At 37.7% G+C, this 21,079-nt stretch overlaps 1 protein-coding gene across 5 annotated transcripts in view; it reads right to left on the bottom strand.

Moving 5' to 3' along the window:
• Positions 1 to 21,079, bottom strand: part of MACROD2 (MACRO domain containing 2) — an 897,605-nt gene that overhangs the window by 612,686 nt on the left and 263,840 nt on the right. For all 5 annotated transcript variants that reach the window (XM_014966420.1, XM_014966421.1, XM_014966424.1 and 2 more), the window contains exon 5: positions 12,642 to 12,758. In XM_014966420.1, coding sequence (XP_014821906.1) covers positions 12,642 to 12,758 — 117 coding nt within the window. The remainder of the gene's footprint in view (positions 1 to 12,641; positions 12,759 to 21,079) is intronic.

The following is a 21,079-nucleotide window of genomic DNA, read 5'->3' as shown; positions in this document are numbered from 1 at the left end:
GAGCTGGGAAAGCACTAAACTGCCCAAGGATGCTCTGCCAGTCTATGAAAAGACACAACAACATGGAGAGATCACCACTAAAAGTGACTGCCCAAGAAAGTGAGGGAAAAGTTTGAAGAAGTAGAAAAATGCAGGGGTAAGGGAAGGATAATATACTTGCCAGGCACAGCATTTAGATAAGAGACACTGTAGTTAAATCTGTTAATTGTACGCCTGCCATTTTATCAATTTGGAGGCTAAAGGTGCAAGATATAATGGATGCTGGGCTTGGAGCCAAATCACAGCTCCTGCTGTTGAAAAGCCAATAGGGGTGATTTTATTTTCTAAAACACTGGCAGGTAAATAAACTGTTTTCCAAACATCAACTGCACATCTCCATTACAATTTCTCCAATAAAATACACAATAATCCAAATGAGCATTAGCACTGGTTTGTGTTAAGGATAGCCTGGAGCCAATAGTTAGATGCAAGGCCCAGTATCAAAGAAACACATTGAATTCCTCTGCCATAGGCTGGGAGATACGTTTGGCTGGTTGGATAATGTGGAAAAGTGAGGAAAGTGTGAGAAGGGAAGGAACATGTGCACCACACATGTGGCCCAAAATGGCAGTGCGAGAGGTGACCACCTTGGAGGCATTCGCTTCAGAGCAGGGCTCAGTGCAATTGGCCCTGCCCAAAGCTTTCCCAGCTTTAAAGCCACTGAATTCACCTCCCAAAAGGCTGGGCAGATTAGGAAACAATCCATCCACTTTACGGTCACACACCGAAATCTCAGGCTGCTCGTGCTGGCAGGCTGCTGGGAAAACACAAGACCGTGACTTTCCACACCTGCGTCTAATACGAGCCTCCATTTATTTAATAAAATAGGATTCTTATGAGGAACTAGATTAGATAATGGGTTTCAGAGCCATTTGCTTATACGTTCCTGCTTCAAACCCACCACTGAATAGCAGTGACAGAAAATTAGTACCAACTGACTCTGGTTCGACAGATTACTTGAAATGCACTGGTACCCTCAGCTTGTTCTCGGTGGGCAAGTTACTCCGATACAAATTTCACATCCACAGTTGGAACTAATTCAAAGAATATTTTTTTAAGCACAGACCATTCCAACCCCCCCCAAAATTATGTTCCTCTCCTGTTAAAAGACAGTCAGCCCAGGTCAGATTTGGAAACTTCCCCTTTCCCATTGCTGTCATGCCGACCTATCTGTCTAATGTGGGTTACACACAGAAGAGTTTTATTTCTTATTTTTAAACGGGCGCTAAAAGTCTGCATCCCTGAAAGCATGAGAGCAGCTCTGAGCTGTCTTGGAGAAGAAGAGCAGCAGCAGCAGCAGGAGCTCTGCAGCAACAACTTCTTCATACGCCACAGGAACACGCAACACACCAGACAGCGTCACTTTTAAAAAATAATGCCAAAGTCCCCCAAGCTCTTTGGTGCATGAGATGAGAACTTGTCCCACCTTAGAGGATTTCCGTTCAAAACATGCTGTGTCTGCCATACAGGGGATTTACTCCTTTGCGCTGTGATTCATAGTCATTGTGCCCCTAAAATATTGTTAGCAGAAAAAAAAAAAAAGACACCAAAAGAAGTCCTCTCTCGTTTTCAGCCTCCCCCTCTATGTATGATCACAAGAGATTCTCTGACCCATGAACTAACTGCTCTTTTTGATAAAACCATCTGGTGGAAAAGCTAAATAAAGCTTTGTCTAAAATCAACAACAAAAAGTCAGGGAAAAAATAAAATAAAATCTTCCTCTCTTTTTACAGATCTTGAAGTGTTACAAACTAAATTAATTTCACAAAAAGTGCCTGGGGAAGTCATATACTTGCACATCTGAATTTTTAAAAAAGGAGAATAACCCAAATACCCTAATTAAAGTTATATAAAGAAAGAGGACTGGTGGATCTGCAGCTGCAATAGGACATCCAAGTATCTGTAAGATTCACAGACCTCTGACACGGATCTCCTGCCTCTTCTCTGACACCTTTGAATTCTGCAGTGGGGGGAAACCCACATACGAGTTTTCTTTACTACTACCCTAATTCCCTAATTATTCCCGTGCTAACACAGTGGCATCCCAGTTAAACATAATATAGATTTTCTTTCACATCCCAGTTTGGGGTGTCAGATAGCTCCCTTCCCTCTCCAAAAGCAGCAAATCCAAGAAAGCCTGAAGTGGTGGCAGTGCCATGCAACAGATAACTCAACTCAGGAGCATGAGCTAGTGAGGAAGGCAAGGACAATATTGGAAGTGTTTTAACCAAAATCACTGTAAAAATTTAAACCCAACAAGGGCTTTGTTATTTTTTGGGTGGGTGGCGGGGGAGTGCAGGTCTTTTGTTTTGTTTTTCTTTTGTAATCTCAACAGAAACATCAGCCTTGGCTAAAACAAATTTTTATGTCGAACACAGTCTCCGTTTACAGACAGTCCCTAAGCAAGACAGGTAATAAATATTCTTTACCAATAAATCACACGAGGAGGGGAGTTTTTATGCCCTTCAAAAAGCATGCAATAAGGGGATCCTGGCTGTGATGGGGATGCAGTTTTATTCTTAAGTTCTAGCCAATTGTTCAAAGCCAAAACTCATTTTCTGAAGTTGCCTTTCATTGCCAAGTGTAAGATTCTCATTTAAAATGACTTGTTTTGTGTCTTTGTTTATGTTCAACTCTCTAAACTGAAAGAAATCCAACAATATTTATGGCTCCCCAGTCAATTTTGCGTTAACTTCACTTTCAGCTTCTCATGAATAGGGCTGTATTATATCAAATTAATTTTAAATGAACAGTCTTCCCTGGAAATGTTTCTGCTCCGTTTTGTGAAAAAAAAGTTGTTTTAAACAAGATTACACCTCTGACAGGATTACACCTGACACAAATGCAATCTTTTACTTGAATGAATTGTGTATTTCAGAATGTATTGGATGGCATTATTTGCTATCCATGACACCTCTCAATATCTCAGGCTTTTGGTTTTTTTTACCCACCCCCCCCCCCCCCGCTTCACATAGAACATGTACAGATTTCCCCCATTCTACTGGAGAATTAAAAATGAATAATGCGGCTGTTAAAACAAAAAGCTTCAATGAGAAACTGTTTCCTCCTTTGTGTTCACAGGTACTTTAAACAGTTTACAGTCTGATGACCTGCTGTTTATAGCCCATGCAGGCTATGAGATGTTAAACAATATTCTTACTGTATTCTTACTTTCTCAAAACCAACCCACATGTTTTCATTCTAGCAAGCACTGTATAAAATTATACTGAAAGCGTAGTAAGCAAGTTGCAGAAAAATAAATGGGATCCAGACAGACATACATATAATTAGATATCAAAGGGGTTATTCTTAGTGTCGCAAAGCATTGCTCATTTATGTATTTATTTATTTATAAGCCTGGAGAAGCCTTGGAAAGCTACCAACTATTTTTATTGAAAACTAAATAGGAAGCATACTTAGAAGTGTGGAGTGATGTATCAAACATTCTTTTTTGCCACGTTGAAACATTAAGATTGTCAGATATTTCTCTGTCCATCTCTCTGACCCATCAGTAGAAGAGCATTCGGAACCCTGCGTCTGAAGTCGAAGAGAATTCAGTTTAACTCACTTTCCCAAGGAGCCAGAAGAGAGATTTGTAGCATGACAAACAGCTAAGGAAGAGTATGTAAGAAGATGTAATTCAAAGTTGGTGACAGTTGTTTAATTAACACTTTCTTCTGGCTTCTTACTGTGTAAATTATTTTATACAAATTATACACACCTACAAACCAGCATGAGGGCAGAAACAGCTATAAAAAAGTTTAGGATAAAGTACTGTACCTTGCACAAATACACTTTTTCTCCAAGCCTGGTCACAGAACTATTATCAGTCACTTGGAGCACCGCTGGGCCTTTTCTGTTACGGTTTATTTTTTTTTGTTAATACTCAAAGACATCCAGAAAGGCGTAAAGCCCAGATCAGAGTGACTGCTGTGCCCTGTACATGATGCATTTCGAAGTTCCTCTGTATTTCCACAGCAAAACTTCAGTCCTAATCCAGCAAGGAAAGAACCCCATGCTGAAACCACTAAAAACTAACAACATGTTCAGAAAATGGCCAAAAATCAATGACATCCAGAACCTACTTTTCCTTATCAGCTCATCAACCTAAAAGATAGTCATCCATCCAGAAGAGAAAAAGTGCTGGAACATTTGCAAGTCACAGAATGCTGTAAATGATTTGCAACAATGAGTAGCATGCACAGAGAAAATATAAACACACATACAGTAAATAGATGTATAGCTACAGATACATACTGATGTAAATGTATCCCCTCCATCACTTCCTTTTTTTTTTTTTTGTGAAAAGGTACAAGATCACTGATGATAACTCAAGAACCTTCATAAACATTATCAAAAACAAGTAACAAAATGTCAAAAAAGGAAGGAACGAATCTGAGAAGCCTAAGAAGAAATGAAAAAAGAAACCCTTATGTCTCCTTTTCAACTTGTACAAAGTATTTTAAACACAACTAAAAATAAAATAAAAAAAATCTGAGTGCAAAGACAATGTTGAGAGAAGAGGGATGCTACCAGAAACCTAAAAAAACCCTGAGAAACTAATAGCTCATTAACTTCTAGTGCTGCACAACAACAACAAAGATCCATGTGATTTTGATCCCTATACTTAAAGGCAAAACATCCTGGATGATGGGGGCTTTTCACCAGTGGTGAAACAGCATCTTCAGCATGTAAAATAATACCAACTTTTTTTTTTTTTTTTTTTTTTTTTACACTATCTGGTTAATCAGTATTTAGATTCTTTCCTACAGCAATTAAGACATTATTTACGCCCTGCAGCCTCACACCTGATGTCTTCTTCCCAAAGAGAAATGTTTTGAATGTTTGACCTCAGTTTTCACCAAAAAAACATGTTTTGGTCTGTGCATTTATTTTTGTTAAAGAACTTCAAGATTCCTCTGCTCGGTAAAACAAAAATCTTTTAAAAACCATTTTACCTAATCTTCCCATCCTATCCACTTTAGACTTGGCTAAAGGAACCAGATTACAAGTAAAGAACTCCTCTTGAAATAGTCTCACTTTTCATCTGTAATATTCTTTCAAAATATATTCAGAGGAAATAAAAATAAAATTAGCAGTTTTAACCTGAATTAAACAGTGAGGTTTGTGGGCGAGTGAAGGATAACTCAAAAAAAAATCACAGCGCCTTTCACGTCCATATTCTTCCTTTTGCTTTATTTCAAAATAGTAGAACGAAAATAGCTGTGTCCTTATTTATTACCTATGGTCTGATTATTTCCATTTGCAAATAATTTGCCATATTTTTGGCTGTGGAATATGCAGATTCAGCACAAAAAGGAATCCTATACTTTGCTTGCAAGAAAGAAAATTAGGCTACGCTGTTTTTAAAACATTCCAGCTACAATAATATAATTATTATTAATCTGAAGAAATGATATGAAGTTAATGACCTCGGAGAGTCTACAATTTTAAACCTTTTTCCTGCCCTAGGGAGGTGGAGGATCAGCAGTTAGTGTTCCAATTCAAGCCCCAAGCCTGTGCCAACATATTTTATAAGCTAAATCCAGGTTTGGGAGACAGGCTGCATATTTTTCAGAGACTAAACCAGTATAAATCACAGAGTGCCAACACACTATGAGGTTAATGTTGTGTTTTACTAAAGTAAGCAATTTCTATCACCATTTAAAATGAGACAAGCAAAATTCAGGCAGACAAAATCTCGTGCATCAAAGATTAATTTTTCAAGTACTGAGTGTAAGCTTTGGCTACTGAGGGAACATATTAGAGTGGGAGCAGCAGCAACAGCTGCAGTTAAAGGAGCATAAACATCTCCATTATAACCCATTATAATCCCTTCTCCTTGTCAGCTGACTGTAATGATCAGAATTATGTTTCTTTTTCTGCTTCGACTTTTCTTTTTTACTATTATTATTTGAGTAAAAAGGACCAACTATATCCAAGTTTGAAGGAAAGAAAATATATTAGCCTTAAGGGGCACAACGCCATGCTCCAGTGCCAACATGCCTGAGGAATGACTTTACGCCACCGGTGTGGAAAGGCATATTCCAGTGCAAATTATTTTTCACCTAGTTAGGAGACATTTTAAATAGCATCTTACACAAATGAAGCATTAGGAATGTGTTTGCACCTTGTAACTTACTCTCTGTAAGGGGGTATTCCAGAGGGTGAACCCCAGCCCCTTGGACACGGACACCAGGGCAGTGGGGTAGCAAAAGCGTGGGCTCCTGTCACCACCACACTACGCTGCACACTCCGTTCTGTGACTGCTTTCAGTAACATCACAATTAGAACTTTGCAGAAACTGTAGATGTCCTGATTTACAGAAATAAGGCCACTGAGGGAAATTCATGGCATCAAGTTTCTACTGCCTACCATTACATCATATTAATACACACATTATTAAGCCAATTACTGAGCAAACAGTTCAGTTCTCCTCTTAGGTTTGTCTGTGCCCACTCCTGTCCTGGAGTTCAGTGTTCAATGACCAGATTGTACAAAGTGATGCCCAGAAGAAGAAGATTTAGATTAAATAGTGAGGATCAATAGTAAAACATTTCCTTGAGCCACAACGCATACATTTGTTAACTGAAGAATTTGATGTGAAATGAGGATTTCCAGCAGCACACACCACAAGTTAACCACAGCGTGACACTACACAGAGCACTGACAAATGCGCACTCCAGACCATTCACAAATTAATTTTTAAAGAATCTATCCATAAAAAAAAAATATGTATATGAGCTAGGCTCAAATCCAAGGACAAAGACCATATACCCCGCTGATGGGAGATTCTTGCTGATACATATCTACACATTTTAACGGGTAGCTACAGCACTTTCTACCCACACTGATGACAGACCCTGAACAGACTTGCAAGAGAATTAGATGTTTGGACTTGTTTAGCTGAAGTTGATAAATGCATTCCCTGTTATTCCCCATGAGTCCTAACTTCTCCCTTTGTGTGTAGATGGGGGTGTGAGTGTGTGTGTACACCTAAGGGAAAGACAAGCCATAAAGCTTTACAATATACCATTAAACCCTCTCTAAAATCTAAGCATGTTTTAGGATTGAAGAAATAATCATTAATATTTCCTTTCCAACACATTTACAGCATATGCAATGTATGTTATTGTTAATGGTGAATGTAGCAGGTCATTAAGACGACTGCAGTCAATTAGACCAAATTAAAACACAATAAAGACATCACTGCAATTATTTTCAAAATGGTTATAAAATACGTAAGCGGAGCTTATAAAAAACACCTTTGAAATCTAGACACGTCAGAAAGAACGTGGTTTTGTTAACCATAAAAAAAAATAATCCTTTCCCAAAGAAACTTTAACAACAAGAACATCACCCAAGAACAAGGGGTCTTACATTTTACATTCATTTTACATTGTTTTAGTTACACAATGATTTAAGAAATAGAAAAAAGGGATGGCAAACAGTGGCTGCAGCTCATCAGTGTATCAGGAAATAGCTAGCTAAAGCTTTTTCCAATGAGATTACTTTTTCCAGTACGTGTCAGGCAGTTTGGGCACAATGCTGGCAATAACGTGATGCTACTCGGCTAGGCCAAAGAGTATAAAGACATCCCTCCTGAAAAACTATCATAACACTTATGAACCTTCAATTACATTAATGATTGTGTCACCCTATGCTTATCAACAGCCTTTTCCAACTGAAATTTCATCTTATTTCATTCTATTTATGCATCTGGTGGCACAACTGTTTTCACTTTAATATTTAAAAGCAATTGTGGGAGAAGATCAAGAACCTTGACCAACAGGAAGCTAGTAACCAAGTTAGCCTTCTCTAAGCAATCCCCACTCTTGGCCACATATTCCTCACTTTTAATGCCTTCCTTTGGAATTCCCAGACTTATTTTCTAATTCCCAGACGAAATAGAGGTAGCATGCTGAACAGTCATGAAAAGATAATGTCCTTCTGCACATCAGAACCACACAGAACAAAGTTCCTCTCTGACTCTTCCTCAGAAATACAGAATAATTTGAAACAAAATTAATATGTCATTAAATCAATCAAGGTTTTAAAAGTAAGCAAGCAAACAAAGTTATTTGTGGTATCCTGGAAATTCAGATAATATGCTTGAAGATTATGCCCCATTTTTTCAATTGATCATTTTTGGAGTTCCATTTTTCTATAATCAACCTTTTTAATTACAGCTCTGTAAGCGATCTCCAAGCAAATATGGAGAGTTTTAAAATCCCTACCCTTACAGTTTACTTTAAAGTAATAGTCCCCAAATATTCATCTTTTAAATACAGAAAATTATGTCTATATAATAGAAGCACACTTTTTAATCTCTACTTTTTAATCTCCACTTTTTAATCTGATTAAACAAATTTAAAGGCTGATTCCTCCTACTGTGTTTAATACTAGCACTCCTCCTAACTACTTATTTCACAGCGGGAATTGTCTTTGAGAGCACATTCACATTATTGCTCCAGATTGATCTACACAGTGACTTTGCACGAGAAGACTATGCCATAAATGGTATTTCCTAAAGGGCATTGCTTAAAGTACTAAAAATATCAAATCAACAGAAAAATTTGTTCCAAATATTTTATCTTTATTAACAACATAAACCAATGTATTAGAAACTGCCTAGCATTTCCAGCCAGGTACCTCTGCTGAAAGTCTTTTCAGACCTAGTTTACCAATGGTTGGCTTTATCCCCTATTAGAAGCTATGAGCTTTTATTTTCCCAGGTTTAGTGGTTTTATTATCAAACATTTTTCAGAAAAAGAAAGAAGTTATTACTAGACATATTAACGATAGAAAATAGTTACTTTGGGGTTCCTTTCCTGCCAAGGTCGGGGTACCAATTACCCATGTTGGATGTTGTCACCGTGTCTTTACATGGTTTTAAGCCCGTTAAATACCTTGCAGAACGGGACTGTATTTTTTAATATGTTCTGACAGGGTCTTTTTTTATGGTGAACCTCTGCAAGCAGATAACAAGCCACAAGGCTGTTATGGACCCTTGGTTCCAGCCATAAACACTATTTACATTCAGACCATTTTCTGCCAGTAGAGCCAACTGAGACTATTAATCAAATGAGAAAGAAAACAAGCATTTGTAGAGTTTTAAACAGATACCATTCATCTGTTATTTAAAGCATGACGGTACCAGAGTACTGCTCAATGTTTGAGGACCAGTTGTACAATATTTAGAATGAACTTTCCTTTAAAAGGAACAACAATATGAAGTACAGAAGTAACTGATGATTTGTCTGGGAGAGCATTAAAGCAAAATATTATAGAGCAAAAAGCACTGCCTTTTCCAGCCCTCCAAAGCACTATGAGAACGTGGGTGCCTGCATAGGTATTTGCTGAAAAACAACAATAGATGACATCAACCAAATTATGCATTCAGCAAATAACTCACTTGGCATTTGGGGGGGCTTTGTGTAGGCTTTTGCAGCACAGAAGGCAGATGGTGATTACACTGACTTCTGTAAAACTGTACTGAACATTACATTAACTGGTAATTAGAAAACTCAATTTGATTTCACTTCTACTTTCATACAGACTATTTTTTGGTGTTCAAAACTATATATCTTGAAAAGTTCATAAAGCAGTGTCTCTAGGCTATAGACATGCTAATGTTAATCTGTTCACACTATTAGGATAAAAAGATGAGGAAAAAATGAACTATTTTAGGTATTCTCTTCCTGAAAATTTACTCTTACTTCTGTATTTCACAAACTGATCTCTGACTCAGATGCAACAAGAACAAATCACAGAAAGCTAGTCCATATCCTAAATCATTGCATTTTTCCGTCAGACATTATTTTCCAATTTTTTCCTTTGTGAAAAAATCACTTATCAGGCCTCTTCTTATTTAACCTAAGTAAATACAGCAAAATATTCAATAAAAATACAATAGATGATAAAGGAGATTGCCAGTGGCTTTTTATTTACCAACCTACCAGCTTCCTAACAAAGCATACCTTCCCTTCAAATGCCAAATTTAATTCCAACTTCCACCAAGTTGTCTATAAAACAACACAATATGCTGCGTGATCTTTGAATACTAAATGGTCTTTAAGAGGGAGTCCTCAGCCTAAGCCCAAGCCCTGCACCATCCGGTGTACACGCAGGCTGCTCCGTCCCAGAGCAGCTCTGCTGATTTCAGCAAACGGCTTCCAAGCAAAGCATTTCAGGATCAAGAACTGGAGATGGAAAAATCCCAGGGGTAGGAAATACGATGGTAACATTTTGCAATTCTATTAAATAACCAAAAAAAAGAATCGCAATTCATCATGCTAGGAAATACATTTCACATTTACTATCATTATTCATCCAACTACAATCACGAGAAGAGCAGAGACAACAAAATAATCACTGCAGTACTCAAACTCTTAATGGATTATTGTAGTTGGTCTCCTATATACAAGCAGCTAAGTGAAAAGCAAACTCATTGTGAAAGCTGGCAGTTATCCATTCACCTATAACCTTCAACAAATTGCTGACACACAAACTTGCATCACAGCACATCTGGATGGGGAAGTCATGTTGCTGCTCTCATCAGAAAAATCAGATGTAAAATAGTTTCCACAGTTAAATTGTAATACTATTATGACAAAGTGACACAGAATGCCAAAGATATCCAGTGACTCTATAGCTTTTTAAAACGTGAAAACAGAGTCTTGATTGTATGGTAACTTTCAGATGAATAGTCTACAAGGTACAGTAACTTAATTAGCCTACAACTAAAAGCTTCTTAAGGGAAAAGTAAAAGAAAACAACAGTTGGTGAACACAAGTATGTTTTTAAGGAAAAAAATTCTAAGAAATCAAGAGTATCTAATTCTCAGCCTCTGCATGCAAACTGTACATTTCCCTCCCTGTGCATGTCAATTAATGTATCCTTTTCCCATCTCATGCTGATGCATGATCAAATAGAGATACACGTGTCTTTGATGCAATTTCAATTTCTAAAAATATTGATTAGGCAGAATATTGACTTTTCTCTATGCCTGGTTACAGGTTTTATTTCTAACTGCAAGTGATAATGGGTTTTCTCATTGTTCTGGTCTGCTATTCCTACATGAAGACTAAAACAAAAGTCTTCAAACAGGATCCTGCTCTACAAACCTAACTTAAGCAAGACACATTAAATTGCTATAAAATTTAAAGGGAGGCCATGCCTCAGACATGACCCTTTCTCTTTCTAGCACAGTTCAGTGCTCGTTGCTTTGGTACCTTGTATTTCATTTCTCTCATTAAAATACATGGGATGAATCATGCACCTATGGATGAGCAGCTTTTCTGTCCTCCCAAGGTATTTTTTTTTTAAAGGGGAAGAATTAAACGTCGAAAATCCTCAGTAAATTACAATGTGTTATTCAAACAATCCTAGCAGGTTTATCAGAATCTGGTAAAGATTTTAGCCATATACAAACCCAACGTAACTACCACACTGAATCTTCCTCAACAATTTCCCTGACTAGAAATTAACGTTTCACAAATAACCATTAACATGTGGTAAAACTATGTCTGAAATATAGCAAAGTTTTCCTGTATATAGCAATTATCACTGTCAAGGAAATAATTGGTAGCTCTCATCATCATCATAGAAGGTGCCAACAAATGACTGGGAGCACAATTTTCTTCTATACCTAAGGCATCAAGGGCCACAGCAACCTAAAACGAAACCTGCTACTGCAGTAAGCATTTGATTTTACATGAAAAAGCGTAGAACAAATTAAGAGAGCAGATCTGAATACATATGAATAAGCCACATTCCTAGTGCGAACCACGTATAAAAAACCCCAACCTCTTGAATTCCAGTTCTATGCTGTTTATAATGCTTTCTTGGTATTTGTATCATCGCATCTTAATACACTATTCTGAAAAATCCTAACTTGCAGAGATCTCCTACTTTTTATTCTTACATAATAGACTGGCCAACCAATGTGCTGTCAATATATTAGTTTTTTCCAAGACAAACTCAATATCTATGCAACAAGGTCAAATAGCTGTCTTCCTGTTTTAAATAAGATGGGAACTTTGACAATTCCACTTCCAACATGCAAAAACATTCCAGCACTGAGCTGCACTCTGTCAAAAGCTACAGTGTGGCAGATGCCTTCACAGTAATTGCCAATCAGCCTCTATGAAGCAGCTGAAAACACAATACATCACTTTGATCTCCTCAGCTCTCAAAGTATTCACAATCAAGGAATCTGCATGAAGAATATGAAATATGCAACATTTCCAAAAATTGTCTCCATGGAACTTAAATATGATAATGTATATTTTGTTCATACTTCATAAAGCATTTCCAATCTTTTATTATGCATATTAAAAGATATGTTTTAGCTTGCAGAAAGATGCTTTCTATTTTAGAGACATCTTGGTTTTCATCGGATAACATAGGTGAAATAACCGTTTAGAAAAGCCTGAATCACTTTGAGGGGAAGACATTATTACAGAACATACTTAATTAAGTCCCACTGCTAATTTTGTAAAACGAATACCTTGTTGAATTAGACTACAGGGAAATAAAGTACACATACCAGTTCCACGTGCTTAAAACGAAAAGAAAACGCTGAGAAAGGGTTGACTTACATTTTGCAGGTAGGTCATATCCACACGTAATTTTCGCTTGTCCAGTCTCACAGCCGCTCAGGTTGCGACACTCGGCAACTAAGCAGGGCCCAGCAGCTCTGTGTATACAGCCATCCACTGCAAAAGCAAACCCAGAAACTTTGATTTATTAAAAGCCAGTCTTCACGCTGCCTTCACACAAATATGCCGGCACCAACATTTACTGCTCATTTTTACATTCGCAGCGCAGACCTGCTGATCCATAAGTAGACATCCAAATATATACAAGCGTTTTTTCTGCCAGCATTAGTCAATGTGTTTATCAAAAAAAATAATATTTAGTCAACTTCTGCTAACTGAAAAGAAAACAGCTCGAAAAGGCAAAGCAGAATTAAAATTTCAATATTAAAAAAGAGTCTCACTCAAGGTTCTAAGAAACTCTCACTGCATATTATGAAAACAAATTTGATCCCCAGCTAAATGTCAAACTCTCTTTTACTACACACCTCTAATACTTCTACTGCTATGCAGACCATGCATTGTCACCATACTATTAATGACTTATACAAAAATTCCAAGAAATAATGCTTATGGATTTGAAATATAAAAAATACCTTGTTTTCACCTTTTTCCTTTTTTACATTTTTAAATTTTGCATTATTCATGCAATACTTTGGAGTTAATTAAATAATAATCACTAAAGGTTGCAATTGCAGCTAAGTATGCAAAAGCATTAGTAGAGTGCATAGATCTTATTACCCTTGGGAGCCAGCAAAAGAATGGTGGTAGCAGCAGCAAAGAACAAAAAAAGGCTGCTGGCACAGCATTTCTGCCCTCTCAACATGCAATCAAAGAAATCATTAACTGTAATTATGGCAAAAAGTTTAAGAAAAAGGAAAGAAAAAAAGAAGGTAAAATTGTGTGCATGAACATATTAACTATAGTAAGGCCCTAAGTCAGCAGCAATGAAGAAGTTCAACTACGAGAAATAATCATCATATGAACTACAGTATCAATTCAAAAAAGGTAAAATAAGCTAAAGTATAATGGCTAAACAAATACTTATGGAGACAAGAAAGGAAGATTCTATATGCCTAGCATTCAATATTAATATTTTATTTCAGATTTAACCAGTTCAAAATTACAGCAGTTTCCAACAGGATGTTTGAAGAAACTGAACCACAAAAGGTTTGAAAAGCCAAGTGGAGATGGATTTTCAAGAGACACATGTAATCTGTTCCCAGTATAACCTGTGTAGTGTTCTCCAGGCTGGCACAGCAAGGTTTGGGCAGTACAAGACTTGGGTCCTCAGCACAGCTACCGACCACTCACTGCCCACTGGGACACAGGGAGACCAAGTAACGCCCTCACCCCAAGATATTCTTCGAAGCTGGAACGGAAACAATGACTGGTTTTTCTGCATTAAGAGTGTAGCTGGTTTCGCAAGGTTTAAAGTATTCCCCTGAAGCCACGCATCCCCAAGTGGAGGGGCAGATAACATCTGAATGAATGCTTCTACCAAGCATTAAAAACTCAATTGCCTTTTTTGAGGTGTTCTATGCCAGAGTTAATATTCAGATGGTGCAGTAAAATTGGATAAGCGGTTCCTTGTAATACTCCACACTCATCCTGGACACGTTGCCACTTATTTTTAAAACATCATTTTGAAATACTTTATATTAGACAGATCGTTACAGAATCATGTCCTGTTGCACTTTCAATTACAAAATGTTCATATTGAAAAGAACGTGGATGCCAAGCCACCAGTCACAAGCTCGTTGTACACTGTCTATGCCAAGACGCCAAGTCTTCTTACTCTACCTTAGCTGAACTTTTGGTTTTAACTTACCCAAAATCTCTGCTCAACAGACTCCAAGATGCTAATGCAAGAATAATATTTTGTAACCTCAAGGGGAAAAAAGAATGCTTGAAATCTATCCTGTTCTCGTAATATCCGATTTAATTATTTTAACTTAATTACTAAATGCTTTTCCAAACCAAGCAGGATATGTAAACCAGTATGCGTTGAAACCTCAAGTATATTTTTATAAGCACCACCACCACAATCTTTACCAACATTAATATTTCCTGAGACATTAACATAAAAACAGCACTGATGCTTTGAACGAGCACTTTTTGCACATTTCTTTACAGAGGAAGAATTCTTTCACCTCAGGAGCACTGGACAATGGCTCAGGTCCATGCAGTTATTCCCTTGGCAGTGGGTTAATGATTTCCACCCCTGAGATCCTTCTTGTCTAGGGACAAGTAGGTGCCCTCCCTTGAGCAGTGTCCATACAACGACTTGTTCAGCTACTCTCTCAACCAACCCATCTGGATAAATCAATCTCTTTTTCCCCAAACTCCATTTACTTTAACCCAAGTCCAGCACAGAGCACAGCCACACAACAGAGCCTGCAAAAAGACACCACTGCCTCTGGCAGGGGAGTGGAAGTGGATTTGCCACTCCTAAATCTGCCATGTATTAACATGCCCATTATGTTAACACAACCATGTGCCAGATCAGCTGTGACGGCCAACACATGGGCAGTCCCAGCTCCCCAGCTATAAAGCATCTCGTGATGGAAGAAGAATGCTCTTAATGCACATACAGCCACGGTACAAATGGACTATCGTATTTTCCTGGAGCTGGTTCTACACAGTCCACGTCCAGTCTTTATAACTGAAGCAGCCTCCAGAAAGATGAAAACATAATTGAAAAAAATTTTATTCTTAACATTGGAAAATCAATTCCGTCATAACCAATTTTAACATATAACAAGGAAAATGGAAGACATCTGCCAAAACCAAACAAGTAGACGTGCATACTTCCCTTATAAGGGTGGCATAACAGAAAATGATTGAATATTCCAGACACATAGACATTAGCATTTTATATACTTCAGTGACTGTTGACATAGAAGAATGAAGGGGGGGGGAGGGGGACAACCACGGCCAAAAACACCCCCAAAAAACCCAAACACCACACCACCCACAATTTTCTGAATAACCTCTTTCCTAACCATCCTTTATAAATATTTGAGCAGAGACGACATCTGATCTACGTATGCATTTTCCATTTACTATGATAACTCAATAAATCACACTAGAAGTATTTTCTTTTTCCAATAATACATACAATCTATAGCACTGGTTTGATAATTCTTAAAGCAAAAAACCAAGCAGTGAAATATCTTGCAAAACATGAGCACTCTGTATGACATAAAGAAAAAAATTGGCAAAGGTAGAGTAGATTAGCAAATCTAAATGTGTTACTTCAGCCTCTGCTAAAACATGTCTTAGCTGTATTAATTAAAAAAAAAAAAACATGGAACAGGCATGCACAAAACATTTACTTGAGATATTTTGTTTTCTGGGAGTGTGCACTGACTAGTAATGTAAGCACTGTTAACATGGAAACTTTATGGAAATTACAGATCACAGCAACAACCTCAGGAGTGAAAAAATGATGGCCACAGATACATTGTTATCGTGTACTAAGGAGGAAGAGATTTACATGATAATAAAGGCATGCTGCCAAATTACTTTTATAGGAAAGTGAAGAACCTTTGATATATTGATTTCAGATACTTCATCTGTATCATCAGTTTGATATATAGATGCTCATCTGTATTTTTCAGAACAGATTTGAAAAACAATAAACCATATCCCACTGTTCCTTCCCTGGAATTTCTTTGTGCAACTGGTTGAAAAACCCAGGCACTTACGGTCAAATCTGACTTGTGTCATGTGACAGTGATAAGGAATTATGCATTATGACTGTTTTTGATGACCAAAGAAAAATGTCATTTTACTTTGAAGCTATCACTCTGCCTCACGGTATGCCTGCTTTCTACAGGCTGCCTTCCTGTCCAGGCTTATGGAAATCACAGATATATATACTCCAGGTCATTTATATACACAGGTGACCTTCCATTTCACAGCTATGGGAAAGATGGGGAAAGTTCCACAGACAAAACTATCAATCATAACTGACAAGAAATCCCATCTCCATCTGCATGATGTTTAATTGGCATATACATGTACTGGTAACACTGGAATGTACTAGAGACAGGGCTGCTAACTGTCCTTATTGATACTGTGCTTCTTGCTATGAGTTTCATGCATACAAACCAAGCTATTTTTAAGGAGTTTCGACAGCATTAATACTAAATGAGTCCTGCTTGGGCCACCAGTGAGGTGGCAAATATCCACAGGATGGTCCTTCTCTTCTATGTTCCCCTCCCAACAAGCAGGCTGCCAGGCTGTCTAATGTTCCCCACAATCTACCTTCAGGTAAAATAAATGCTTTGAAAAAGCACACAACACGTTTGCTTTCAGATGACTGCAAAGACTTAGGCGGGTCAACTTGTCCCCTCATTCACTGCACTGTGAGCAAATGTGTGGAAACCCCACAAAAATGGGGTTTCTATATTTATTACTTCACCATGGCTTGGCTGGACAAGCACGTGAGAGGGGTTTCTTAGGTTTGAAGACCTGCATACAAGAGCTGTATTTTGAGGGCTGAAGAATGGCTCAGGGACTTTAGATTTAGCTCTATAGTTCAAGTCGTTCAAACTATGAAAAGTACTACTCCAACATCTTTTCATTAAAAATAATATTAGCAATGTCATTGCATGCATCCGTAAATTTTAGGAGCCACTAGGGACAGCACTTTGTTCTCCCAACAATTCAGCAGAAGCCGTTAATGAAGAAAAACTCTTTTCAAAGCTAACGCAGTCAATGGTATTGGTTGCACAAAGAGGTCACCTGAAAATAATCGCTTAAAATACATGGACAAAATCAAGTATCAAAATAAAACTCCTAGACAAAATGACAGTGTACTAAAAATGTGTTAAAAACAGGGAAATCTTTGACAACATTTTTCTCACTGCACACTGAAGGATGCTAGAAGGTTAAATACTTTCTTATTCTGTTTATTGTAAAGGAACTCTATTTGTTCTCCGAAATTAAAGGGTTAAAGTTACATAGTGAAAACTAGCTAATTTACTGATGTGCAATATAGAATAAATCTATTTCTTATAGAAAATCTCTTAAAATTGCAAATGAAGCAAAAGCACAGGAAACAAAGAATTAAGGGTATCATGGGATGCTGTTCAAAAAAAAAATAACCTCAGCAAAACCAGCCTTGCAGTGCAGATGGTAATAAAAAAGGGTAAGGTAATCAAACACCACAGCGAAAAAATACAAATTCCCCTGGGAATAATAAGGCCCAAAGTTCTTTTGTGACCTTGTGTGCGAGTCTGGATAAATTGAAATTACAACGTAAACAACATATGCAGATTTATCATGTTATATTTCAAGAATCTATATATTCTTTTTCCACAGTAATTCCTGTTCTCTGGTGCTTTTCCAGATTTTCATTTCTCATTTTCACTAGGAAATTCAGGAGATTTACTTATTTAAGAAAGTTAATTGTGCATGATTTATCTATGAAGTGGTACTGTTCTTCCACGTGGCAAATGCCAGGAACTAATAAAAGCAGAAAAATGTCATTATATCAGATATATTGCTCAGGACACACAAGGGGAAGCCGGTTTGTCCAGACTGTAGCACACCTCTGCTATACATGCCCTCAGTCCTTGTGGACCTTTCAAAAATGTCCATTGCAAGGACGTGTGTGGAAACCAGAAAAAAGAAAAAAAACCCCAAACCAAATACCCCCAAAACCTCCCCAACCCCAAACCCCAACATCCCCACTCACAACCCCAAGCAACCTCATCGTGCAAAACTGGCAAAGCACGTCTAGGAAGTTCATTGAAATCAAGTGCTGCCAAAGTTGCAACTGCACCTCTGAGACCAATGTCAAGGGGAAATAAATCCTGCCCAGCAAGAGACAACAGCTGCTGCTCTAATGAACAAAGGTGGGGATCTTAAAAAGATTACAACACAGATGCCAGTCGGCCGCCGCCGCTAGAAATGGCAGTTTATATTACTGAGATGGTCTCTGCCATTGGGAAGTTTAATGAACTGAAGATTTTTAATCAATGCGCTCGTTTATAGACCTCCAACATAATTAATTTTAAATACTTAGCATTTATACAGTACTTTCTGGCCAAGATCTCAAGGAGTTCAAAAGCACGATCTGATTTAGCCTTAAAATTCTCCATTTTAAAAACAAAAAGCACAGCTGAACCATTCATTTTGAGATGGCTATTTCACTGAATTAGGTTCATGACTCATCACAGACAATCTAAATTTATAGTTCCTTAAACACACTTATTTTAAGAAACTCTTAGTGCCTACACCTGAGTTAAATCAAGACAAAACTCTGAGTTTTAAAGTCTTGATGCTTAAGCTACTGATTAGGTAATGGGTGAATTCACATTCCCTGTATAGTGCCTATCTTTAAGAATCAACACTTTGAGATCGCACAAGAGGCCTCATTGCAGCCAAAATTAAAATTCTGGGTCCTCCCAGCTCCAACCACTAACCCAAGTTGCAGAGTGAGTTTAATGAAAAGTAATAACAAGATGCAATAGAACCATTATTCTAGTACAAACTGCAAGGAACAAACCTACTCATAACAATGGCCCATGTAAGCCTTATTGTGAAGTCATACATGGAAAACTTGCATTTTAGAATATTGTTTCACTGAAATCCTCCAAATTTAGCATTAAAAATCACTGTTTATTTCCTGCTATGGTGAAAAGTGCTGGAAATTATGTTTTAAAACCAACTGGCTGTTTTAAGAGGAGGCTGGCCTTAATCTGGATGCTGTTCACATTCCAGCATAACAAAAGGAGCTGAAAGATCCAACATAATCGATGTCCACGCTACAAACCAGCAAAAAAACATCTGGAAATAAAGAAGTCAACAATGATTCGAAATAAAGCTCACCTACCCATGGACCTGTTAAATTTTAAGTGTTTTACATTTATTGCACACAACTAATCATTCTTACTTTGACAAAAACACAAAACAATAGCAAACTCACAAATTTTGGCAGATTTTTTTATTTTAGTCAAATACCTTGGGATAGCAAAAACTCCTGTTAAAAATATATGAAAAGGCAAGAAATAAGTTGTTCTGTCACGTTAGCAGTGACGATTGGTAAATTACTTCCATAAACAACTAAGCGATAAAGAAAGCGTTTGTTTTCTCTCACACTTAAGACATCATCTTTCTTAGTCTCCGAGTGCTCCAGTCCAATTTTGTAGATGGAGTTATAATGTCAATAGGATTCTCACTTTTGTCAGCCCACTCAAGCAGCATAAGGGCTCAGAGAAACCTGGGTCTGATAAACCTGTCTCTGAATGTCACACTTTTGGCAGGAAAAAAAGAAATAGGAAAGGCTCCAATAGTGTTTTCCCAATTCTTCCCAGTCCAAAATGCTGACATTAAGGCATGTGTGAAGGAACCGTTCACTTCCTTTTAATTGCGTTAGTGCTGGGACACCTGACACACCACACTCTTCTACAGATGGAAATGAGACAGCTAAACCTTAAATACCTCACTGCAGCAAGCAGAAGAAAACAACCCATGTTGTTGTTTATTGAGAAGTGAAGTGATAAGCTGAAGTCTGGTGAAATTTCAGGCTGTTCTACGCTATTAAACCAAACTCAGCTTGTGTTCATCTCAACTTGCTCCCCCACCTTCCCAAACCGATTACTAACAAGTTGCAAGTTTTTTTTAATGTGGTATCACCCTTAAGATATGGGTTTGGTGACTCCAAAATCTTTTTGTCAGCTTCCTGGGCATTCACAGGACCTGATTTCCAGCTGCACAGACTGGAAGGACAAAAAGGCTTAACTACCTTTCATTGCCAGGATGCCTACTTTGTCCCAGATTTCCATCCATGTTGTTGTGCTATTATAACAGAACTCTCATTCTTCATCAAGAAAACCATTCTGAAGTCCAGCTTCATGCATCATACCCTCTTCTTACACCCACTAAAAAAGTAAAAAGTGTGTGGAACAGATTAAGAATAAGACCATGTGAAAAATATTATAGCTGTGTCCCTCTGAAAAGGCAGGAAATTGGGAGGGTTAGTTACACTCTCTGCGCTACCCAGTTTAGGGATACAAATAAAATTCTACACTTTAAGCTTTAACCTACAAATTTTGGGGGTTGCACCACCTTGAACTTAAATGATACAAAAGTTTAGGGAGACGATGCCAGAACTTTTTTCCCCCATTTTCACAGCCCTTCACAAATTAGGCTCTACTTAACACTTTTTTCTAATTCCACACAGAATAGTCAATGCCCACCTTCACCTGGACCAAGATGCCAGCTGCCTTCAGCCCCTCACTTGTTTCTTTTTTTTTTTAAACAAACACCTTTGTGCTTCCTCCCTCAAGCACAGGAGAAGCCCACAGTAAATATCTACATTATTGTTTTTGAAATCTCACTATTGCCACAATGGCTATTAAGCTACTGATCACTTCAGGCTACCACCTTCATATCAATTTTCTGCCTCTTGCGTAGAGCTACAGAGC

Source organism: Calidris pugnax, unplaced genomic scaffold (assembly GCF_001431845.1).
Source record: "Calidris pugnax isolate Ruff unplaced genomic scaffold, ASM143184v1 scaffold31, whole genome shotgun sequence".
Lineage (NCBI taxonomy): Eukaryota > Metazoa > Chordata > Aves > Charadriiformes > Scolopacidae > Calidris > Calidris pugnax.
Note: the sequence above shows the minus strand (reverse complement) of the source record. Positions and strands in the feature narration are given on the sequence as shown.